General features: G+C 43.0%; 1 protein-coding gene across 2 annotated transcripts in view; it reads right to left on the reverse strand.

The window, feature by feature from the left end:
* Positions 1 to 22,920, reverse strand: part of MAP4K2 (mitogen-activated protein kinase kinase kinase kinase 2) — a 305,818-nt gene that overhangs the window by 89,488 nt on the left and 193,410 nt on the right. For both annotated transcript variants that reach the window (XM_069208012.1, XM_069208011.1), the window contains 2 exons: positions 5,423 to 5,561; positions 5,023 to 5,150 (listed from right to left, as the gene is read on the reverse strand). In XM_069208012.1, coding sequence (XP_069064113.1) covers positions 5,023 to 5,150; positions 5,423 to 5,561 — 267 coding nt within the window. The remainder of the gene's footprint in view (positions 1 to 5,022; positions 5,151 to 5,422; positions 5,562 to 22,920) is intronic.

Consider the following 22,920-nt stretch of genomic DNA (forward strand, 5'->3'; position numbering starts at 1 on the left):
GTGTGGCGGACTTGTGTGTGTGTCTGTATTGTGGAGGATTCCGAGATGTGGGTCGTAATACCTGTAGCGGAATTCCACCACCGCAACGGTATGTTGGCGGTCTTCAGCACGGTGGAAAGCGGGATTTACCCCCAGGGTTGTAATGAGGGCCAGAATGTGTCTTTAACAATGTCTATATTGAAAAAGTTTGTTCAACACAACTTAAAATGGAAATGATGGATGATTATAGTCCAGTGCTTGCTGGAGATATGAGGAAGCTAAGGATGACTACCTTCACATGTTCTTAGAGTGTCCAATAATATCAGACTGAGGAAAGAAGGTAACATCAGGTTACATTTGAGGTTAAATACGGATCTGAAAGTATTAAAGATGTTGTCTCTAATGGTACAGAACTGTGGCCACAAATAGGAAAGAAAAACAACCATTGCTACAACGAGGTCTTATGGTGGCAAAAATAGACTCATTCTGAGAAAGTGGAAATCCATTAAGAAGTCGCAGATCAATAACTGGGTTTAGGACATGGCTTACTTAGTGAAAATGAAAAAAAGTTTCAATCAATTGGGTTTATTTAATCTAAATTGGGAAGAGCTCTTAGATTACTATGGTTAATAAAGGGTTGGCTCAATAGAATCATTAGTGTTGCTCTTGAAGATATTGTGCTAAATATTTCATTAGTTTGCAACTTTGTATTAAGTTAAACTAACTAATTAAATTATTTTTTAAATAAAGCAGAATTTATGTCTCATATTTGTCAATACTGGGAGAGAGCTCTCTGTTTGATTTTGCTTCTTTTACACATTTACATTATACCTGATTAACACTTAAACTAGATAAAAATAACAAACTACTATAGAAATGTGATCATATTGTTCTGGTTTCATATTTTAACAGATGTATTTAATGTATTTATTGGAATAAAAGGTCAGAAAAATGCTACAAGCTGCTACCTAGCTGATTTTTAATGACTTAGTCAATTCCAGGATATCCACATTAAAGTCTGGAGTGCGTGGATTTCATTTGGCCACAAACTAGGATGGGAATGTTGTGCCCATGAGTTTTATGGTCTGGTTCTTTAAAACCCAGGGTCTATCCTGCTTAATCAATGACATTATTTGTCCTAAACACATTATTGGGCCTTTCTCGCTCTGAAAGGAAGTAAAAAGATTAATCATCTGGAGCATCCACTAAGTTGAGGTGGTTGGGTGTTCAGCGAGTCTCGATAGGGAGCACTGATGAAGTGACTTTCTTAGATTTCATTGGTGCTTGGCTTTCAAGACTTGAGCCCTGGCACATATTTATTATCTTCTTAACGTGGTCCATTAATTGGTAACTGAAAATCACAATCATAAGTAAGACATGAAATGTAGTAAGAAATTTGCTATAGATGAAAAGTTTTCATCCGTCTTTGACACTAGCAGTAGAAAAGCATGGGGAAAAATGCATTTTGGCACAGATCTGGAACTATCAAAGACCTGAGGAATCCCTTAGAGATTAAGGGATCTTATGTTTGGAGGAGTTGAGAGAGGTTGGGGAGACTCCATGGACATACAAACCTCTAGGTAGGGACCTTGGTTCACCAGCTATTCATCTGGATTTGTTGAGGTGCCTCAAAACAGAAACAAAAATTCACAAACATACAGAAGGAAGAAATCTCATAGATCAGAGTAACAATGAGTGAAAAATTGTGAAATTTGCATTACTGTGTTATTCCTTAAAACTCTGCTCAATGAGTAGATGTCAGTGGATCTTAAAATCAGGTAAGTGCACAGCACCCCAAATTAAGTTACCTGTATATGTAGAGAACACCTGTGTATTTAGCAGTTGAATGGAAGAAGGTCTCCAGCAACTCAGTCCTGAATGGCTGCATTGGTCAGAACTGAGTACTGTTTTCCTCAGATATTTTAGTCTTTAATGCAAGAATTGAACCTTGCAGCACACAAAAATATTGCTACCATTGCCCAAACAACTCTTGCACATCCTACAATCTACCCAAGTTAGCATAATAATAATACCCGAGGAGTGAGGTGGGTAGAGGAGTTGCACAGCTGAAGGCTAAATAACTGTGACAGTTCCTGGTCATGTACTTAAGGTATTTCCCCAGTTGGCCGCAGCTGTAGGAGTAACACAGCATTCTTCATTAAGATGAAACTGTGGCATGAGGTAAGGAAAAACATACAAGCTTTTATTTTTAGCAACATCCTTTCACTAACCTGTCTCCAAATGGGGGCGAAGACCACTGTCAAAAGGATTGCCACACCAAGGAAAATTACTTTGTTGTACGTACAATGTAAACTCAACATGGACAAAACGGAGATCCTGATCTTCGTAAACAAGACCTCCCCATTGAAGTTCTCCTGGTGGCCACCCAAACTAGGTCCTACGCCTACCCTCACATACCACACCTGGAACCTCGGCATCATCCTAGATGACAAACTAACAAAGAATAAACATGTTAACGCTGTGACCACATCCTGCTGCCTCATTCTCAGAATGTTTCACAAGATTTTCAAATGGCTTTCTATGCACACAAGACGCATGGTCACCGAAGCCCTCATAACCAGCAGACTTGATTACGGCATCACACGCTACGTCAGCATCTCCAACCAGATAAAGCAAAGACTCCAGATCACCCAAAACACCATCGCCACAGTCATCCTAGATGTCCTATGGAGCGCCCACATCACTCTCTACCTCACCGAACTACACTGTCTACCCGGCCAGAAACATTGCCAGTTCAAGCTGTTCGTCCACACCAACTTCAACTCTACCAATGACCCAGACAGCTACACTTTACCTCTCTCACTCTCACAAGCGTTCCTGCATCTGCAGAAGAAAGTCAGGAGGGCCGTCTTTTCCTTCATTGCCACTGAGAACTGGAATGAACTTCCTCAAAACATCAGGACAGCTCCGTCACTAATCAACTTCCACAAGAAACTGAAGATCTGGCTATTCAACTAGGAGCTCCAACTGGCCTATGATCCTGCTCCAGCGCCAGGATACCCAAATGGGTGGTACGTTGCACCATACAAATCAACATAACATATCAAGATGTTGAAAATTCTGGAAATGGTTCAGGAATTAACTGTTGAATGTTGTATGAACAAAGTCATAGTTAGTATGTTGTTCTTAATTATTACATCCTCTAAATACCACATCATCAGAGCCACAAATCTCTGGTGCAGTATGGGTCTGCATATGTACTAGCAGAACTGGTTTGTGAACCAAGGAGAAAAACTAAAGTGAAACCATAACCTAAATTGGTACTATCAAGCCTTTTACAGAAGTAAACTAGAGAATTCTCCTTATACATTGTGACTGCTGTCTATTCTCATGTCTCAAATCTCCTTTCTCCTGCATCTAGGGACTCTTCAGTGCTGAGCCAGGCTGAACAGTTTGAGCGTTATCACTTTGTCAGCATTATAACACATTGCTGACCTGGTTCGCCCTTTGTTTCAACAATGGGGAGTGAGCAGGTGTCCATCAACTCTGAATGCACTCCAAATGCAGTTGTGCAGCTGTTAAAATTGTGGGGAGGTTATCTTTCAACATTAGAGTTCTGCACATTGTGAGGGAGCCTCTCTGCACCTCAGAATGCTAAGTTTTAGAGCTGGTGTATTTTTGAGACCTTCTCAGTAGGTTGGTTATTCTCTGGAGCAGTTAGCGCAGTAAAACCTTTCTCTGCATGCTAGAACAGTATAGCAAATCCTTTCCACTACTGAAAGAAAGTAACTTGTGTAAGGATAACATCTAGCAGCTGGATGCTGCCCCTAACATGTAATGGACATTCTGAGTGATAATATGTGTCTCAATGACAATAATGTGCTTTATCACAATGGCATTGGGCTACACCCATAGGCTTATGTGTCCGTCTTAGTTAATAAATGTAGAAATTTGGGCTCTAACTTTCTTCAAACTGGACCTTATCGAAACCTGTAAGTAAATACTAATAGTACTGTTTAACAGCGCTTGGTTTTTGGGCAAGTTAGAGTCAAGGCTTGAATTGGTAAATGTGAACTGGTGCCTCTTTTGTGAGCAGATGAACCTTCTCTGCTGTTACACTGAATGGAAATTATGAAAAAGGGATCGCTCCTCAGTTTATAGAACCAAAGGGCATGCTTCAAAACAGGGTTTGGCTTACTGATGTCCCACATGGATGCAGAGCTCTTTAGGGTAAAATTTACAAAGTACATGATCCAGAGTAAACAACTTTTGTCCTTGCTCTGGCATGACTCTGGCTGAAGTGGCACCCAAGGTTGAATGTGTTTCCAAAAAACAAGACAGCCCTGCATTCTCATATATTTTCTGGTGCTCAGATAGCTGGTTGGTGTCTGACCTCTCGGGGGTCGTAGACAAATCAAACTACTTTGAATCCTTGTAAATGTGTTCTTTACAGGTCATCAGTAGCATGGCTTCATTGTTCCAACAAAAAGCAGCAGTCCTTGTACAACAGAATTATAGAATAGGATGAGTCTCCTTAGACACGTTATGGATAGAATCTAAAGGGATCCACGCAAGCAAAGTTTATGCAACAGTTCATTAAGATCCCCAAAGGATTCAAGGCTCCATAGGGCTCTTCTTGCAATTTAGCATAAATTATCAGACATCCTTCTTCATACCACTGGGATGGCAGCATCTCCTCTACATGTCTAACGCCTTATTATAGGACCATGTGTGTAACCAATCATTAAACTATGCCAAACAACATTTGAAGTACACAAATGAGGAGCTCCGGTGTGAAATATTATCTGTCGACACACAGAATCTATACTGTCTTTAGAGCTCAGGCACATCATCCTACAAGGGGTATGAATCATGCTAAACCCATCTTGTATGCAGGTGTAGGAACTCCTACATATGGTCTGCCTATGCACACAGCTGAGTTTACCCTCCTATAATAGGAACTTTGTCACACTGCACTTTAAGGCCTCTCATAGTTATCCATTCCTCTTCAGAGCCCTGGTTATCTCCCACAAAATCCCCTGCCCATCTCCAACCCCTTGTTCCCATGATTTTGCCACTAACCTCAGTTTCATCCTTTCTTTTCATGGTTGCCCACTCAGACGAAAAGAAAGCGTTTGAATCATCAGGGACTTCAGACAGGTCCCATCCAGGTGACCCAGGGAGGTGATTAGCTGTGATAGGGCTAGAAGCTAAATGGAAAAAGACACATTGTTTTACTGTCAGTTCAAGAAAATAGGAGTATCATCACTCACTAGAACTTCTGGTATTCAACGTCCTACTTCAATCTACAGGCACTGGTCACCAATTCAATACAACAACACTGCTGCTACTGACCCTCTGCATCTCTTGTAACATACTAAACTGCTTTATACATTTTTTTTAGGCTCTGGAAGCCTTCATCTTACAGTATCCCACATGTCAATGAAAACATTGGAATCTACAGATATGTCTCAGTCCTCACCTGGGGTACTGTCTGCCCCATGGGAGGCTGGGTATAAAGAATTCTTGCTGCTTGCAAAACCATGAGTGGACTCCATCGCTTCTGAACTGGCACTGTTTGCCAACCCCTGTGGAGTTCGCTTCAACGTTCCTGCGTCATCCTGGGAAGAAGAATGAATGCAATAGGACAACTCAGACAAATGGCAATAAAAAATGAACAGAGAGAACTTAAGTAGAAATAAAAATAAGTAGTAAGAGGGAAAGGAAAGAAGAGAAAGTGAGAAAGAAAAGAGAGGGAGCAAAAAAAACTGCATACTTAAAGTGCAGAGAAAAGAGGACTGAGAAAAATAAACCAGTATAAGTGTATCAATGCAGAGAGAAAGACTGAAACGCTGGAAGTTGAGATGTTGCAAGCAAAAGGTAGTGATAGGACAGAGAAGGGGTTAAACTGAAGGAAAGGTTAAGAGGAAAACACATACTGTGACAGAAAACAAGAAAACGTGCCACAATCAATTAGAAAAATGTAAACAAATCTAAAAGAGTACACCATAGTAAATAACAAAAGGGAGAAGATGACTAATTATCAAAGAAGGAAGAGCAAAACAATACGGGGAAAAAAGCAACAAGAGGGTCATTTAGGGAGGAAAAAATACAAATGTGGAGGCAGTGGAAAATAAAATATGTTGGAAAATATCAAATAAAATGCGAAAAGAAATGGTCCCAAAACAGAGTGGTGAAATAATGCTTCACTAAAATGGTATTTAACAGATTTACCAATTGCTCACACAGAAACATTTAATTTGCATTTACGGAGAAGTTTTACAAGACAGAACACTAGCTATTTTGATCTCCGGGAAACAGACGTCCTAAAATAATTTATTTTTCTGGGTTAATTTGATGTCAATAGAACAAGAGGAATTAAATATGAGTTTTTTTCTGCATTGCCTGTGCTTCGAGGAACGAAATGCATCATGCGATTATCAATGGCAATGTTAAGCTCCTTTAGCCTTTGGTAAATAAAGAGAGTGTAATATCACCATCTAGTTTAGAGGCACAGGACTTGGAATCAAATTGGGTTAAGTTTATATGGAGCTTTATAAGAAAAATACAGATTATGATGGCAAAAGTGACCATACTTTCCATCAAGCAGCTGACTCTAATCTATTGCAACGACAGGGTTAATCTCAGAGATAATTTCTGAAATCTTCAAGGGCCAGAAGCTCAGATGGGCTCCCAACCGTACACTGCAAGTCAAATCCATTATTGTAGGCAAATCTATTAAGTGCTTTTTTAAAATGGGTTACCAGTACTGGCTGCATCCCGTCCACATAATTAGGTACAATAATGCAGTCCATTCATAAAAAGGGTTCCCAAAGTGATCCAGAAAATTATCGTTTGATTTCCTTATTGGATGTTTCATCTAAAATTTATACTCAAACTCTTCATTAACTGCTTGAGTCAAAGTACTCCATAGCAGAGCACTGCTTTGCACTTTGGGGTGCTGCCAGCAGCGCAATAAGTACACTGGGCAAACTTTTCAGCTGCTTTGTTGACTTTAAGGCAGCTGCAGAATCCTACGTCAAAAAAAGTGCCAGATGGAATATCTCTAAGGATGTGCTGCCTATGATTTGTGAACTCCATGAAAATAATTGGATTAAGGTTGATCTAAAGGGGTTGGGAAATCTAACTGATAAAATTCTTATAAACAACTGGTTAAGACAAGGCTACGGCTTAGGTCCCTTACTTTTTAGTTTTTTCATCTCCGATCCCCCAGACTTTTCAGAAATAGTGAATTTGTTATACCCAGAGAGTGGACGGGTGCATACCCAGTGCCTTATATATGTGGATGATTTAGTTGTGATGGAGTGATACTTATAGGCCTGAAACAGCAGTTACAAGCTTTAAATGCTTATCGTAAGATGAATTCCCTGGTTGTAAATATGGATAAAACCAAGACTATGATCTTCTCAAACAGGCCAGAGATATCAGTTTTTTTAATTCTTCATCTTAGCACAGGTAGATGTATAAATAAGAGTATAAATATCTAGGAATTACCTTTTCATGGAACCTGAAATGGAATAAGCTTCTGATGTGCGAACTGAGTTACTTAGTGCAACAAATGCCTTGAGGATATTTTATCAGAGGTTTGAAGATTTTTCTGTTAACTGACTTATAAAGGCCATAACTGGAAAGTTGATCCCAAAGGGTAGATTTGTTGGCACTAGACCAGCTGGTTGATTGGGATTCTGTGGAGAGTCTTTGCTTAAAGGCCTACTTGGTGCCCTCTAAGAAGTCATTGTGGCAGGCAGTACAGTTGGAGGTCAATCTTGACCCCGGTCTGCGATTGCCGGATCACGAGCCTTGAGTTTTGTGGACGACTTTAGACATGACGATTCTAAAGATAAATTATTGTCTGTGATAATGCAGGTTATAATGTTATCTGCAAGCAAACATCCTCCAAATGTTATAAAGACAGTGGGGAAAATTGGCATGGGATTTGATCTAACGGGTGTAGGTGATCAGATGACGGGAAATCAGCTTAAGAGAGTCCTCAAGGAGGGAATTATCTCTGCTCATTAGCCAGTGATAAACAGCACCACATTACAAAAAGCTCTGTAAGCCAGTTCCTAGCATACTGGGAACAGGGGGTGTCTTTTACTTATTTGGGTCAATTCCTGGTAAAGCGATTATGGAACATTATTTTACAGTTCTGGATCAGGATTCACCCTGAATGGAGGATTTCTGCTTTCTAAAGAAAGGTGTTGGATAACAATGGTCAAACAATGATCATAGTTTTTATAATTTACAAATGAAAAAATATGTAATCCATCTATGGTTACACTGTCCTCCTTTTTTGGATGAAAGGAAAATTTCTTACAACCTTATTTTCTGAGTTCTGGGTTAAGATTACATTGTGATCCACTGGTCACTTTGTTGGCACTGGAGCAATTAGGGTGTGCTATTGTCATTCCCAAGTACATATTGCTTATTCAAGAAAGGGAGTTTTAAATTGCATGGGGCCAAATGAATCATTGCCAATCTATTTGAGCATTCTAATGATATGAATTGAGCTATATGAAGTTGCAAACAGTGTTGAATTGTCTTAAAGATGTAATACCCAGAATTTTAATGATATTATGAATTGTGTTTTTTTTTAATAATGAAGTTGCAAATAGTGTAGAATGGTTTTAAGTGATGTAATATAATGAATTTGTATGATTTTAATTAATAAAAATGCTCATTGTTCAGGTAAATTGTGTGGTTTTCTTTAAGAAGTATATCATAAAAATACATTTATTTATAATTAAATAAATTAAAAGGAAGAACATTTTTCCTTTTTCATTTAGTTTAAGGACCCCTAATGCTAACATGCTAAAAACATAAAAAAGCTATACTGGCAAAGTATGATGGACACTTCAAGGCTAAAATTCTCTAGCACCCACAAATCCATTGTTTGTAGCACAATGCAATCACCTTTTAAACAACTCCCTCGGATTCTCCTACCCCTCCTTTAAATCCAAAGCAGATGAAGATTGTACACATGGTGCTGAAAACCAAAGCTTCCAACCTCTTTGTGGACCTTCTAATTCTTTACTCATAAATAAACACTGGCAAAGCCAATAGGTATGGCTCTGGCTGCCATTTTTTTATTTGTTCATGCTTGCTTTTGTTTTGTCACAGGTTTTGCAAAACATCATTGTTATGAAAGCTGACTGGTCCTTGTGAACCAAATAAAACACTGGCTAAAACCTAACATTTGTTTGTGGGCTCAAAAAGCAAACATTGCAACAGTAGCTCCTGGCAGTGAAGGGAACTACCTTGTGTATGGATGTGCTCCTTATGAAAGGGCAGAATGCTGTTAGTCACAGTGAAGTTATCTAATGGTTGAAGTTAACTGACTGGATAGCTTTTCGGAATCTGTTGAATCAGGTATTAGGCCTAAGGCGCTTCAGGTAATGTTTTCCACCTTCACGCTGTTGATAAATGCGGAAGGTGTAGCTAGACCTGAGACAAGGAAGGGGAATATTAAACAAAGAAGGGGAGGAGTTTCGGAAAATTTTTGTGAATATTGAAAATGTTATTTACCCCGTAAGCATCTGTTTGTAGCGTGTAGTGCGGTAGCTTCACATGCTCTGGATATTCATGCCATCTAGCGTTGGGCTTGACACTTGCAGCTTGTTTTCTTTGAAAATATCTTTTGAGTTGTGAGGTATAGTATCTACTCCCTTCGTTGGCAATGCGCATAGGCACCGGCTCCATTGTTAGAATGTTTTTCCCACATTGGGTGACCACACTGGTGGAGCAGTAAGTAGGACAGCTTATTAACCATGAATAAAGTTGTGTATAACAGTTTAAATATGTAAATGAAAGAGAAGAATATCTAGAACAACCAAATCCTGTGGAGGCAGGTGGGCGCATGTGAATCTACAGCACTACATACTATGCACAGATGCTTACAGGGTAATTATTATTTTTTGTTTGTCGCATGTGTGGATGTAGATACATATGCTCAGCATCACCTAAGAAGCAGTACTTTCTTAAGCAGTGGTCAGCCAGTGGATGTTGCAGATGTCTGAAACAAAGTCATTAAGACAGTCTCATCACTGTTAGCTTCTTAGCGAGCTAGGACATCCACACAGTAGTGTTTGGTAAGTGTGTACAGATTGGACCACGTAGCTTGCTTACAAATGTCAGCTATGGAATACTGCCAAGGAAAGCCTTAGTGGCCCCTTTCATTTGGGTGGAATGCAGTCTATGCAGGGCAGCAACATTCTCTTTGCTTTCAGTTTTGGATACACGTCACAATCCACCTGGCCATAACCATAATCCCAATTGGCAAAAGATGACCTTTGCAAGGTTTAACAAATGTAATGAGGAGTTGCTATGTTTTGCGGAGAGGTTTGGTCCTGTCAATGTAGTACATGAGGGCACGTTTTACATAAAGATTGTAAAGCGACCTTTCTGCTACTGACTCTGGTTGAGAGAAAAAGACGGGGGAGCCCTACAGTTTGGTTGAGATTGTCACGTAGGTTCTCATTATCCTAATGAGACTACTGGATTTGGGCGGCAGAATCACTTGCATTGCGGGGAACTGAGTCTTATCCCAGACCAGATGACACCTGTCTACCTAATCCGGGTTTTGTTCCAGCTAACTAGCAGCGCCTCATCTCTACCCAAAGGTAGGGATGATTGGGCAAACAGGTGCATGACACAAATGACTCCTCAGGGAAATCGTGGTCACTCAGATCTCATCCGGTTCTCTCAGTTACATTAGTCTCACATATGCAAGGACAATCAGAGGCAGAGTATAGTTCAATAAGGTTTATTGAAGTAACTGCGTCTTAGATAATAAAGCATGTATTGCAATAACTAGGAAGATGAAGCATGCCAGTATTAAAATTGTGACAAGGAGAGTAAAACACAAAAATAACGCTACCATATTGTCACTACAGGTTTTTAGAATAGTTCCTACCTATACTATGTTAGAGCATAGCATGTTAAGCTCTAATTCTGCCCTTCAGGTTCCCCTGGGAAGACATCATCCCTCATACCTCAGCAAGAGGTCTGTGGTCTACATAGGCAGCTGCAGCGAAGCACTCAGCAATCAGCATACAGTCGTGATCATCTGGCTGAAATCTTCCTCTAACGTACATGGTTCAAAGTAGTGTTTTCATAATAAAACAGCTGATGTTCCAAGACCCCACGTAAGAGTGTGTATGTTTTTGTAAACATTAGAGACAAAGCGTTCCACTATTGCGGGCAACCTATCTTACTGCAGCCTTGAGAAAAGCACAGAGTGAAAGAAATGTCTTGTTTACGAATGCAGTGCTGTCCTAGGAGAAGAACAGCTAGACAGAGAAAATAAAACAAGACAGCAAATGTGGCTATTGTTAAAATGATATGAATAAACATATCTAGGTTAAAGTGTACAGCGGCAGGCCTAGTTTGCTAAAATGATGTGTATAAAACTATAGCTAAAATGGCTCACAACACCCTCCCCTTGCCGATTCAAAGGTGAATCAAAACCTAATTATATATAAAAGCTAGTAAAATTCATTCTAAGGCATATATATGGGAATGTTAATAATGACAAGTTAAAAGACGCCTGAGCATGTATTAAAAGGGCAATTTAAAATGTTAAGTGTGGCGTAAAAAAAAAAGCTGGATTTCAAAAGTCAGAGTCATTTCTGAAGTTGGCAATTAAATCCGGGATAATTGAAGACAGGAAATCTTCCACTTCGGCAGGTAGTAAATTAGTAAGTTCATCATCAAGGAAAACCAAGGAGCATTTGTGTTCCAAAGCCTGAGCTCCAGCCAAGGCAGCAGCATTCTGTGGTGTGGCCAACAGTGGGTTTAGAGCTGCATGATCCACAAAGGGCAACTTATAAACAGCTTCCAGTAGCAAACTCAACGTGCATGTCTGGTAATGAGCCCTCAGCGAGAACATCAACAGACCAGCGTCCAATGAAAGCAAGTGCTGCGTAGAAAGACAAACTTTCAGTGCATGTTCAAACGAGCATCAGAGGCACCAAAACACGGGCTGCACACAATACAAAACTGGTCTGAATGACAGAGACCAGTCACACTCCAATTGCTCCAGGAGTGATGCTCCAAAGTACTGCATCATGCGTTCACGACACAGCTGCGCTAGTGGAAGCGCTTTCAATCCTCCTTGTTGCAGCGGGTCAGCCATTGCACAGAAAAAGTAGCGATGGCAAAATGCCACCTATTACAGCCGAAGTAATCAGAAATCCCCTGAAAATACTGGAGAACATTGAGTGGATGGCTGAAGGTATTAAGCTGAATAAAGAGGAGAAGGTGTGAACGGAACTAGAACCAACAGCCTTAAACAAATTTGCGATTCCAGCAGTACTGGACGCATTAAATATTCGTCCCACGAATTCACCAAAGTGTCTTGGAAAGTTAGTACTTAAAAGGGACTGTTTCTCTGCGGATGACCTCGCAACCGGAAGCGCATAGGTCTTGCGTGCAGATGTGAGCAACACATGTTATTGAAACAATAAAGCCTTGAGTCTGCTCAACTTGTCAAAATTCACATTTAAAGTAGCGATATGGGGCCAAATCTCAGCTACTTCCCTCTGTCGTGAAGGAGGAAAAAGTACGTTCCCGCAGCATGTAACAATCTTAGAGACCGAAACGACAAACTATGCCGGCTCGCATCCCACAACAGCTCTCACTATTGAGGAGGACATATCTGCCATTTGAGAGCACCTGGGACGCACAGGTAATCAAGGGGACTGGACTCCCTTGAGATAACAAGCCAAGTTCGCTGCCGAAGCATTACATGCCCCGTGCAAGGGCAGCTGTGTACAAACCATTGAATGGCTGACAGAAGTCTTATTCTAACCCCTCTTCCCCCATGGAGTTTATAAAACGTTTATGACACCCATTGGTATCTATTGGCCACAATAACCACCCACCAGGACGCAAATTGAAGCATTAAATGTGCCATTTTGGACCCATTCACTGAGCTGATATTCTGTTGCATTGATAAACTTTTGCTATTTGTAAAATTTTGCAGGGGCAGGAATACTGGGCACATTCAATAATAATAATCAATAATCAATAAATAACTATTTCGGCTGAAAGCCATAAAAGTATCCAATAAATAACAGGCAATTACCATGCAATGAGATTATAAATGATAAAAAGCACAATTTCCACATGAAACATTAAAAGGAGGAACAATAATTATACTGAATTAAAATGTAAAACTCATTTGTTAGATCAATTACCGGACAACTATCTAATTTTATAGATCTGAAAGCCTACCTAAAATTGATTCCATAAAATAATCTATTTCTTCCTACGATAGATTGTGCAAAAATAAGCTGTTGATACACACAGTTATAGCAACAATGTAAAACTAACATCAAGTTTCCTTTTCCTTTACAGCAAACCTTTGTGGTTTCATGCCCATAATGGTCAACAGAGGCCTAGGGTAATTATAGCTAATCGAATCAGTCAGCAGTGTATTCTCTAGTTCTTATGGCCCAAGCATTTTGTAGGTACTTGGCAACGGCAAAGACCACCTTATCACTTATGTCACTAGCAAGGATTCGCAAGGATATACTATGTTTCCTTATCCCCATTGATCTGCATAAGGGGATTATCCACTTCTTCCTGTGCATCAGATACCTAGGACAAAAATACATAAAATGGGCCAATGTCTCAGATTGCTCAAGACAGAAGTGGCAGAATCTCGAATTATGCACCTCATTGCACCATCTTGTAGTAACCGTATTAAGAGGCAATACCCCTAGCCTAAATTTAATAAAAAGTGTTTTGGCGTAACGGGGATTGATGTTATCTATAAAAGCCTCAAACTTAGGGCTACACTTGTGGTCCAAAAACTGTAACGTCCTACTACCATGGTAGTTTTTGGACCAAAGTTGGGTCAAAATGAACTCCCAGCAACACCGCCTTATTCGTGCCTTTACTTCCTTCGTCAAGCTATGGGGGTCTGAACACACCTCGTCCATTTTAATGAGTTGGCACGTATCTCTGATGTATTTAAGCCAGGGAACTTTTAACACACTGCGATCCGCTAAAAGCTCAGCAACTGCTGTTTGGTAGGGGGACAAGTATTCGGTTGTCCAAAGGCGGACCCAATAAATAAGGGGTCTTAAGGCGGCCTCGTTGTGGATCTCATTTAAGGCTAAATCCAGCCTTAGAGGTGTGAGTGGGGTTCTTGTCGGTAAGTGCAGAAAATTACGCATAAAGCGATTTTCCACCTTCGTCAAGCAGCTAGAAATGCAGTGCTCCATAATTCAGCACCATAGATTGAAGCGGCCACAGCCGCTGCCTTATATACTATGATAGCAGGTGAAATTTCACCTTCTGTAGTATTAGCAATTTTTCTAGCTATCACAGTCGACCTCTGTCGAAGGGTGGACACACTCTTCTCAATCTGTGACGACCACCGTTGGTCATCAGATAGCCTAATCCCCAAATAGTCAAATTGCTGGGCACATTAAAATCCTTAATTTTTGCTAAGCCTAAACAACTTGTCTGTTGTACAGTTTCATTTAAAAATATCATTTGAACAGGTATCAGGCATGCTCTAAATAAAGATTCCTTTCCCCTTATTTGCAAATTTTTAGTTCCCCACATACTTTTTAAGCCAATCGATTTCAACCAATATTCATATCCTTCTATAGTTAACCAGGAAACATAGGAATCCGAATAAATGAATTGTGTATCTGTCAATATTATATGTACATTTTACTTAAATGGCAATTTAAAATATTATGGCTCAGCATTTTTAACATTGTGCCCAGAAAAATATGTATATTTTTCAGAATATGTTTTAGAACTCCCTTGTAGTGGAGTCAGACAATGTTCCCATTGTGTGTAATTAAAATAGTCTTTGGGGTACTTGCTCTGTGAATGAAATGGTGTCCATAATAATTATAGCAAAACATGTCAACATAATTCTCTTTGGATTGATAAAGATCCTGTTAGACCTGGCAGCTTTTTGGCGTGTCTCCCTTGTCTTTTTGCCTTCTGACCTCCTGGTTTTGGACTCTGTTTTTGCTGGTTTACTGTCTCTGCACACTTCACCACTGCTAATCAGTGCTAAAGTGCAAGTGCTCCCCATATAAATTGTACTGTGGACTGGTTTATCCATAATTGGCATATTTGATTTACTAGTAAGTCCCTAGTAAAGTGCACTAGAGGTGCCCACAGCCTATAAATCAAATGCTACTAGTGGGCCTGCAGCACTGGTTGTGCCACCCACATAAGTAGCTCTATAATCATGTCTCAGACCTGCCACTGCAGTGTCTGTGTGTGCAGTTTTGACTGTAGCTTCGACTTGGCAAGTGTACCCACTTGCCAGGCCTAAACCTTCCCTTTTCTTATATGTAAGACACCCCTAAGGTAGGCCCTAGGTAGCCCCCAGGGCAAGGTGCAGTGTATGGTTAAGGTATGGTTAAGGTAGGACATATAGGGGGTTATTCTAACTTTGGAGGAGTGTTAATCCGTCCCAAAAGTGACGGTAAAGTGACGGATATACCACCAGCCGTATTACGAGTTCCATGGGATATAATGGACTCGTAATACGGCTGGTGGTAAATCCGTCACTTTTCCGTCACTTTTGGGACGGATTAACACCTCCTCCAAAGTTAGAATAACCCCCATAGTAATGTGTTTTATATGTCCTGACAGTGAAATATTGCTAAATTCGTTTTTCACTGTTGCAAGGCCTGTCCCTCTCATAGGTTAACATGGGGGCTACATTTAAATCTGATTAAAGTGTAGATTCCCTTTGGGAGCGGACGGACATGTGGAGTTTGGGGTCTCTGAGCTCACAATTTAAAAATACATCTTTTAGTAAAGTTGATTTTAAGATTGTGCGTTTCAAAATGCCACTTTTAGAAAGTAGGCATTTTCTTGCTTAATCCATTCTGTGACTCTGCCTGTTTGTGGATTCCCTGTCTGGGTCAGTTTGACAGTTGGGCTGTTCACACCTCTCCTCTAGACAGTGACACAAAGGGGGCTGGGGTGTAACCTGCATATCTTGATTAGCCATCTGTGCGGGAGGGGAGGGGAAAAGTGGTCACTCACACCTGAAAGGACTGTGCCTGCCCTCACACAATGCAGTCTCCGACCCCCTGGTGAGTGTCTGGAGCCTGGGCTGGACATGGAAGGATGGTGCAAACACTTGAGACTTTGCTTTGAAGTTAGCAAACTTCAAAGGCAGAACTGGGTATAAGAAGCAGACCCAAAACCCCAGACTTTTAGAATCTTTCTGGAATCAAGAGGAACCTCTGCCCCGGAGAAGAGCTGAAGGAGGAGTACTGTCCCTTTGCTGTGCTGGACTGGCCTGCAGTTGCTGCTTCTGCCTGAAAAGAGTGCAAAGGGTGAACTTTGCTGTGTGTCCTGCTTGAGAAAATTCTCCAAGGGCTTGGAGTAGAGCTTGCCTTCTGTTGGAAGTCTCAGGGACACCAAAGACTTCAGTTTCCTCGACCTGCAGCACTGGGAACTGTGTGTTTTGTGCTGTTCAAGAGGAGAAACCACTGCGATGCCAGCAACGACGCCACTGGCCTGCACTGTGACTTGCCGACGCCGCACGGAGTCGCATTGCCCCGCTTCACACCGCGACTCTGGTCTCACCGACGCCGTCATCGGACGACTTCACCGAGACGCTGCTCGCACCGCGACCTGAGGGCCCCGCACTCCAGTGTCACCTGCTCACACCGCAGCCTGGGCATCCCCGACGACGTCGCTCCTGCTGACACCGGCGCCGCTGCCTGCACCGTGGCCTGTGGACACCACTCGTGAGGAGCACAAAGCACCGTCCCTCCCGCGCCGCAGCCCCGGTCCACCGACACCGGCACCATCGGCTCCAGTGTCGTCACCAGGCATCCTTGCCTGCACGTGGCCTGTGGACACCTCTCGTGAGGGTCACGAAGCACCGTCCCATCCCGCACCGCTGGCTTGGGCCTACCGACAACAGCGCTTCCGCAACGACGCCGCCGCTGCCTGCACCGTGACCTGTGGACACCACACATTGCACCGCCCCGCTTCACACCGCAGCCCTGGTCTCACCGACGCCGCTGGACGCCGTCACCGAGCCGTTGCCTGCACCGTGACCTGTGGGCACCGCACGTCGCATTGACCCACTTCGCACCGCAGCCCGATGCCATCCCCGCCAGCGCACCTGATTTCATCAGCCCGGAGTTCGATCCCCGAGGTGCGTGACTTCAAGGGTCCGACGACTCCTGCACCGACTCCGGAACCGACGCCGGCGACGCCGCTCTCTGGAGCTCACTGCTAGGGTCACGACGCCCTGCGAATCCAAGGTACTGTTTGTGGGTCTTCCCGACACCGCAGCTGGCCCGCGACACCGAGGCCAGCCTGAACTTTTGGTTTTGTTGTTCACGACGCCGTGATAGCCCCAGGTGGAGTTATCTACTTCAAGGAACTGTATTGTTAAGTACATCTTGCAGCATTCATATTTTTATTACAGTATGTTGGATTTTTGTCGTATTTGGTCTTGTTTTGTAGAGATAAATATTGGCTATTTTTCTAAAACTGGTGTGGTGTCCTTTTGTAGTGTTTTTACTTATTACTGTGTGTTAGGTGCAAATGCTTTACACATTGCTTCTGAGATAAGCCTGACTGCTCGTGCCAAGCTACCAAGGGGGTGAGCAGTGGTTATCTGAGCGGGTATCTCCCTTATCCTGACTAGAGCGAGGGTCCCTACTTGGACAGGGTGCAAACCAACTGCCAACTGGAGACCCCATTTCTAACATTGGTTGTCAGCGGTGAGGATAGGACTTGCATTTGCACTTGACCTACAGTGATTGGTGTACACTACTACCATATCGCAGACCATTTCGTGCCACATACAATTTTTTTTGTTTTTGATTTCCGTCTCTTTGACCTATTTTTGAGTTCAAGTGAACCCCAACGACATCATGTCTCAATCAAGAGCATCTTCAGTTGCATCCCAGGATTTGGTTTTTGAGGAGGATAGGTTGGAAACCTATTCCATGAAGGAACTGAAGGCAGTTTGTAAAAACCTCAAAGTTCAGATCAGAGGCCTCACCAAAAAGGAGGAGCTACAGAAGGCGCTGAGGGCCTGGGTAGCAGCCAGAACTGCCAGTGGGCAGTCTGAGGATCCAAATGGAGAGTCTACTGACACAAATTCTAGGGAAGATGCACTGAGGGTGCAGGAGATGCCAGGGGGGAGTTACCCCTGTGCCAAGCAGCAGTGGTGGATCAATAGGACTGACTCCAGAGGAGCTGGAGGACAGGAGAGAAACCAGGAGGCACCAGATTGAGTTGGAGAGATTACAAATGGAGGCTCAGAGGGAGCAGCGAGCCATGGAGGAAAGAAAGATGCTTTTGGACCATGAGCTTAAAGTGAAAGAGCTGGATGTGAGGAGCAGGTCCAGCCAGGATGGTGGCAGCAATTCCTCAGTGCAGTCAGACAGAATTGTGCACATTCCAAATAACGTAGGGAGAGAGTAAAAGAAGGGAGATGACATACAAAGGTGGTTTCAGGGATATGAGGCGTCCATCCACATGAATGGGGTCCCTGAGAAGAATTGGGGAGCAGGATTGTGGAACCACTTCATAGAGGAGGGGAGGGACACTTTGCTAGCTTTGGGTAAGGGGTACAACCTCACCTACCCTGACATGAAGGAGGCCCTTCTCACTTGGTATGGTCTCACTCCTGACAAGTACAGGGATCAGTTTAGGCAGAGTAAGAAAACTGAGTCCCAGACCTGGTTAAAGTGTGTAGATTCGTTTTGCAAAGCACTGGATGGTTGGGTGAAGGGAAGTAATGTGACAGATTTTCAGGGGCTGTACAACTTAATTGCATGGGAGCACTTGTCTAGTCTGTGTTTTGCAGAGCTGCACCAGCACTTGACTGATAGCAGGCTGACTGACCCCAGGAAGCTTGCTATGGAGGCGGACTGCTGGGTGAGTACCAGAGTCCACAAAAAGGTATATGGGAGAGATTCTGCCAAAGGTGGGCAGGGTTCCCAGAAGCAGAGTGGGGGGGACAAGGGTAAGCAAAAGGAGTCTTCCAAAGGGCCCCAATCTAGTAACCCGGGTAAGAAATCCCACCCCCCAGGAGATAAGAAACCAGGAAAGCCTGCAGAGGCAGGGCACCGCAAGTGCTTTGCTTGTGACCAGGAGGGTCACATGAAGGGAGATCCCAAGTGTCCCAAGTGGACACCACCACCCAGCGGTGGGCAGACCAAGGGGTTGGCCAGTGTAGTGCTTGGGGAGGAGGTGGTCCCAGGGGGGTGTGGGGATCCTACAGAAATGACCCTTGTCTCACTAGGGGACGGTGAGATGGTCCAGATAAACCTAATGCCTGATAACACTAAAAAATACAGGCAGTGGGTGACCATCAATGGGCAGAGGGTAGAGGCTCTCAGAGATACTGGAGCCAGTGTGACCACGGTCCGGTGTCACCTGGTGTCTGAAAAGCACATAGTCCCTGGTGTATTCCACCAAGTAGTTGTAGTGGACAGCTCAGAGCGCCAATGTAAGGTGGCGCAGGTTCCCTTTGAGTGAAGAGGGGTCTCACTCCATGCCAGTTGACTGTCTGCTGGGCAACTATCTGGAGACTTCCGCCTGGAAGGAGGTGGAGCTCAGGTCGCACTTGGGGATGTTGGGGTTGCCCGAGTGGGCATGCGTGACCACTCGGTCCATGGCAGCCAATCAGGGTGATCAGCCAGACCTGGAGCCTGAAACAGTGGCCTGACTAGAGCGAGGGTCCCTACTTGGACAGGGTGCAAACCGACTGCCAACTGGAGATCCCATTTCTAACAGATCCTCACTTTCAAATACAGTAAAATACTGCAATGCAGTCATCATAGAATCATCTGTTTTCACATCTCAGTCATCAGAAACAACTCAGGTATTATTACATCATTCATAGAAAGTTTAAACGCATAAGGTATTTGAATGACCTCTGTCGGGCAGTATATATCAAATGTGTCTTTATCCCAAACAATCCCATCAGGAATTGGAATAGCAGAAATGTTCACGAAAGACAAGTCTCTGCGGACCTTGTGAGAAGACAAATGGGGTTTTAGGACCTCATCCACCAGTTCAACTGTTGATTTTTCAGGAAGGTAGTGACTATGTATTAATAGAAAGAAAGTAATAACAAGGCCAATCCAAAGGAGGAAAGCTAATATAGTCAAGGAAAGCCACAGATAGTTCTATGGAAGGGTAAAGTAATTTGTTTTAAGCCAATTTATCAGCTTACGTGTTTTTGACAGTTCAGGTGTAAAAGAGGCAAATGAGTCCGAAAAGGTGTCATTGATGTCAGCAAAGTATCTAGAAGCAGTTTGTGCAAAAACTGGAGCCGTATTTGAAGGAGGAGAACTGGTAGGAGTCTCCCACGGCTGTTCACTGTAAATTACGCCATCCTTTTGTGTAGAAGTCGAATCAAATCGATCAGCAATTTCCGTGTTGCTTGTTGTAATAGATGTTAGTGGAACTAATGCAAGATCATTTTCCACCCTCCCCAAGCTCGGAGAGGTGTCTGCGTTGCTGCTTAAGACTTGTAGAGCGACATCTTAACCAGTAGTGAGAGGGATTTGGGTACTACTGGCTGTTCCTCTTGGTCTGCTGTGCAGGATCGGCCACATGATGTAACTTGACATTGTCGATGTAGACAAGGCGGTTTTCTTTAGAACCAGGCAGCGGTGGTAGAATGACAGTTCTGGTACTGTGTATTCCCAGGACTCGGACCGGTGCACAATAGGAACTAAGGGCCATATTTAAAAACACTTTTTCCCACAGATACAGAATGGGTAAAAACCTTTGCTACATCTGGCCCTAACTCCTTTTTCACAGCAACCTTTTTCACATACTAGATCCCCAACCTTTGGAGTCCAGCCAGTAGATGTTATTGGTACGTCCTTAATTCCTACGGAGGCAGCACTGGCAGAAGCGTTGTCGTCACGGAACTGTTGTAATTCTTGCAAGGCAGTGACATGTTCATTTATGTCAAAAGGTGTTTCTGCCGCCTCCACGCCAGGACCATCAAGAGCTGGAACATACATCTGAGTTCCAAACGGGCATGCATATGAAGTACGACCTCCCCCATGGACCTTCTAGGCAGATTATTAAGTGCTCTCTGGACTCCATACAGGTGATTAAGCCAACTACGACCCGTACCTAATACTCGGACTGTTAAGGATTAATTTAAATCTCGATTTCCTCGCTCTAGGACACTATTTTCCTCAGGATGAAATGGAGACGAGTAATGGAGTTGGAACCCTAACAAAGCCATGGTGTCCCTGAATGCCCTTGAGGTGAAAGCAGGGTCCTGGTCCGAGTGGAAAGCCGCAATTGCATATGTGCTGATAAAGAAATGCAAATCTTTAATAACAGTCCGAGCGTCAGCCGAGCATTGTGGCCACACACATAGAAATCTGGAGCAGGAATCAACAGCGACTAAGATGTATTTGTATGCACTGTCCGGTGTTAGGGGACCAAAATTGTCCAAGTACACACATTGTAATGGTTTGTTTGAAATTAGGAGAGGGGGATCTGCGGTGGGCGTTTGACGTTGGACCCCTTAATTTGTTGGCAGATATCACAACAAAGTACATACTGCTTGGTCTGGTTGTAAAGACCTGGCCACCAATAATGAGCTTGCAATAATGATATTGTAGCCACCACACCAGTATGGGCAGAGGCAACCCCATCATGCGCTGCTTTAATCTGCTCTGGTCTTAGGTCTTTATTGGGCATTACCTGAACTCCCACACCTGTTTTTTTTTTTTACTTCTGCGTCTAAGAAGCCTCCCATTCAGTAAGAATATTTAGCAGGAAATGCTTTTGGTGAAGGCGTGCCTTCAGCCATGGCTTTCATGGCAGCCAATATGTCATCGTCCGGTTTCGTCCTAGAATAAGTTACTGCAGCAACAGAAGCCATAGCTACTGCTGATTTGAAAGCTTCGTCAGCCTATTTCCAGCAACTTGTATTCCAACCCGCTCTTGTCCAAGTGTATGTACAACATGGACATTTGGTAGCGTTTCTTCAGATCCGCTACTCTCCCCCACAGAAGTCTGTGTTTGATGGTGTTACCTTTGGAATCTCTGAACCCATCCTGGCGCCAGTAATGCAAATTTTCACTGAAGGACTGGCCACAATAGTACGAATCAAAGACAATCAGCGTTAGCTGTGCGGGATCCATATGTTCCAGTGCCATTACCAGAGCCTTTAGCTCTGCTAGTTGTGCAGTGCAATCCCCTAGGGTTTGCATGAAGGTATGTTGTGGATAAAACTCGTTACCCTCTATATAGCCACTTACGACTGCACAAGCAGCAGAGTATTGATACTTTGTGCCTATTGCAGGTTGTGCTGAGCCTTCGGTGTACATGACTCTTTGATATTGCTCAATAGGCAATGTATTTGCCGGAACTGGGTATTCTAGTTCATACTGCAAAAATTCTTGAGTTTGTAACTTTACGTCAAAGATATAGTCAACATCAATGGCTGTCAGAGACATTACCCATTGGATCCAACATGGATGTAATGCTTTAGCGTTTGGAACGCTGGCATTGGTGACAGCCTCAAGGGCCGGAATTTGAGATATGACAATAAAGCGTTTCCCCTGGGCTAGTGGTTTCTCTTTAATGACAGCCATCTGAACAGCAGTGAGAATTTTCTCGGGGGGAGCAAAGCGTTGTTCAGCTGCTGAATACAAATGTGATTTATATGCAATCGGGACTGTCTCATCCTCATTGAATGTTACATAGGTGAAACCAATGGCACCATCAATTACTCTGATGACCACATGTTTTTTTATTGTTCCTTGTGTGAAGGTGTTGTGCTGCAAGCATTTCTGTTTGCAAAGCTCTGAGAATGCGTGTGTGTTCAACTGTCCAGAATCTACTGGAAAAGTACGGACGTATTAAGTCATATAAGGGTTTTATGCGTGATGCATAGTCTGGAATGTAGGTTCTGCCAAAATTTTGTAACCCAATAGGGGTTGGAGTTTTTAATAGTAT

Source organism: Pleurodeles waltl, chromosome 9, assembly GCF_031143425.1.
Source record: "Pleurodeles waltl isolate 20211129_DDA chromosome 9, aPleWal1.hap1.20221129, whole genome shotgun sequence".
Lineage (NCBI taxonomy): Eukaryota > Metazoa > Chordata > Amphibia > Caudata > Salamandridae > Pleurodeles > Pleurodeles waltl.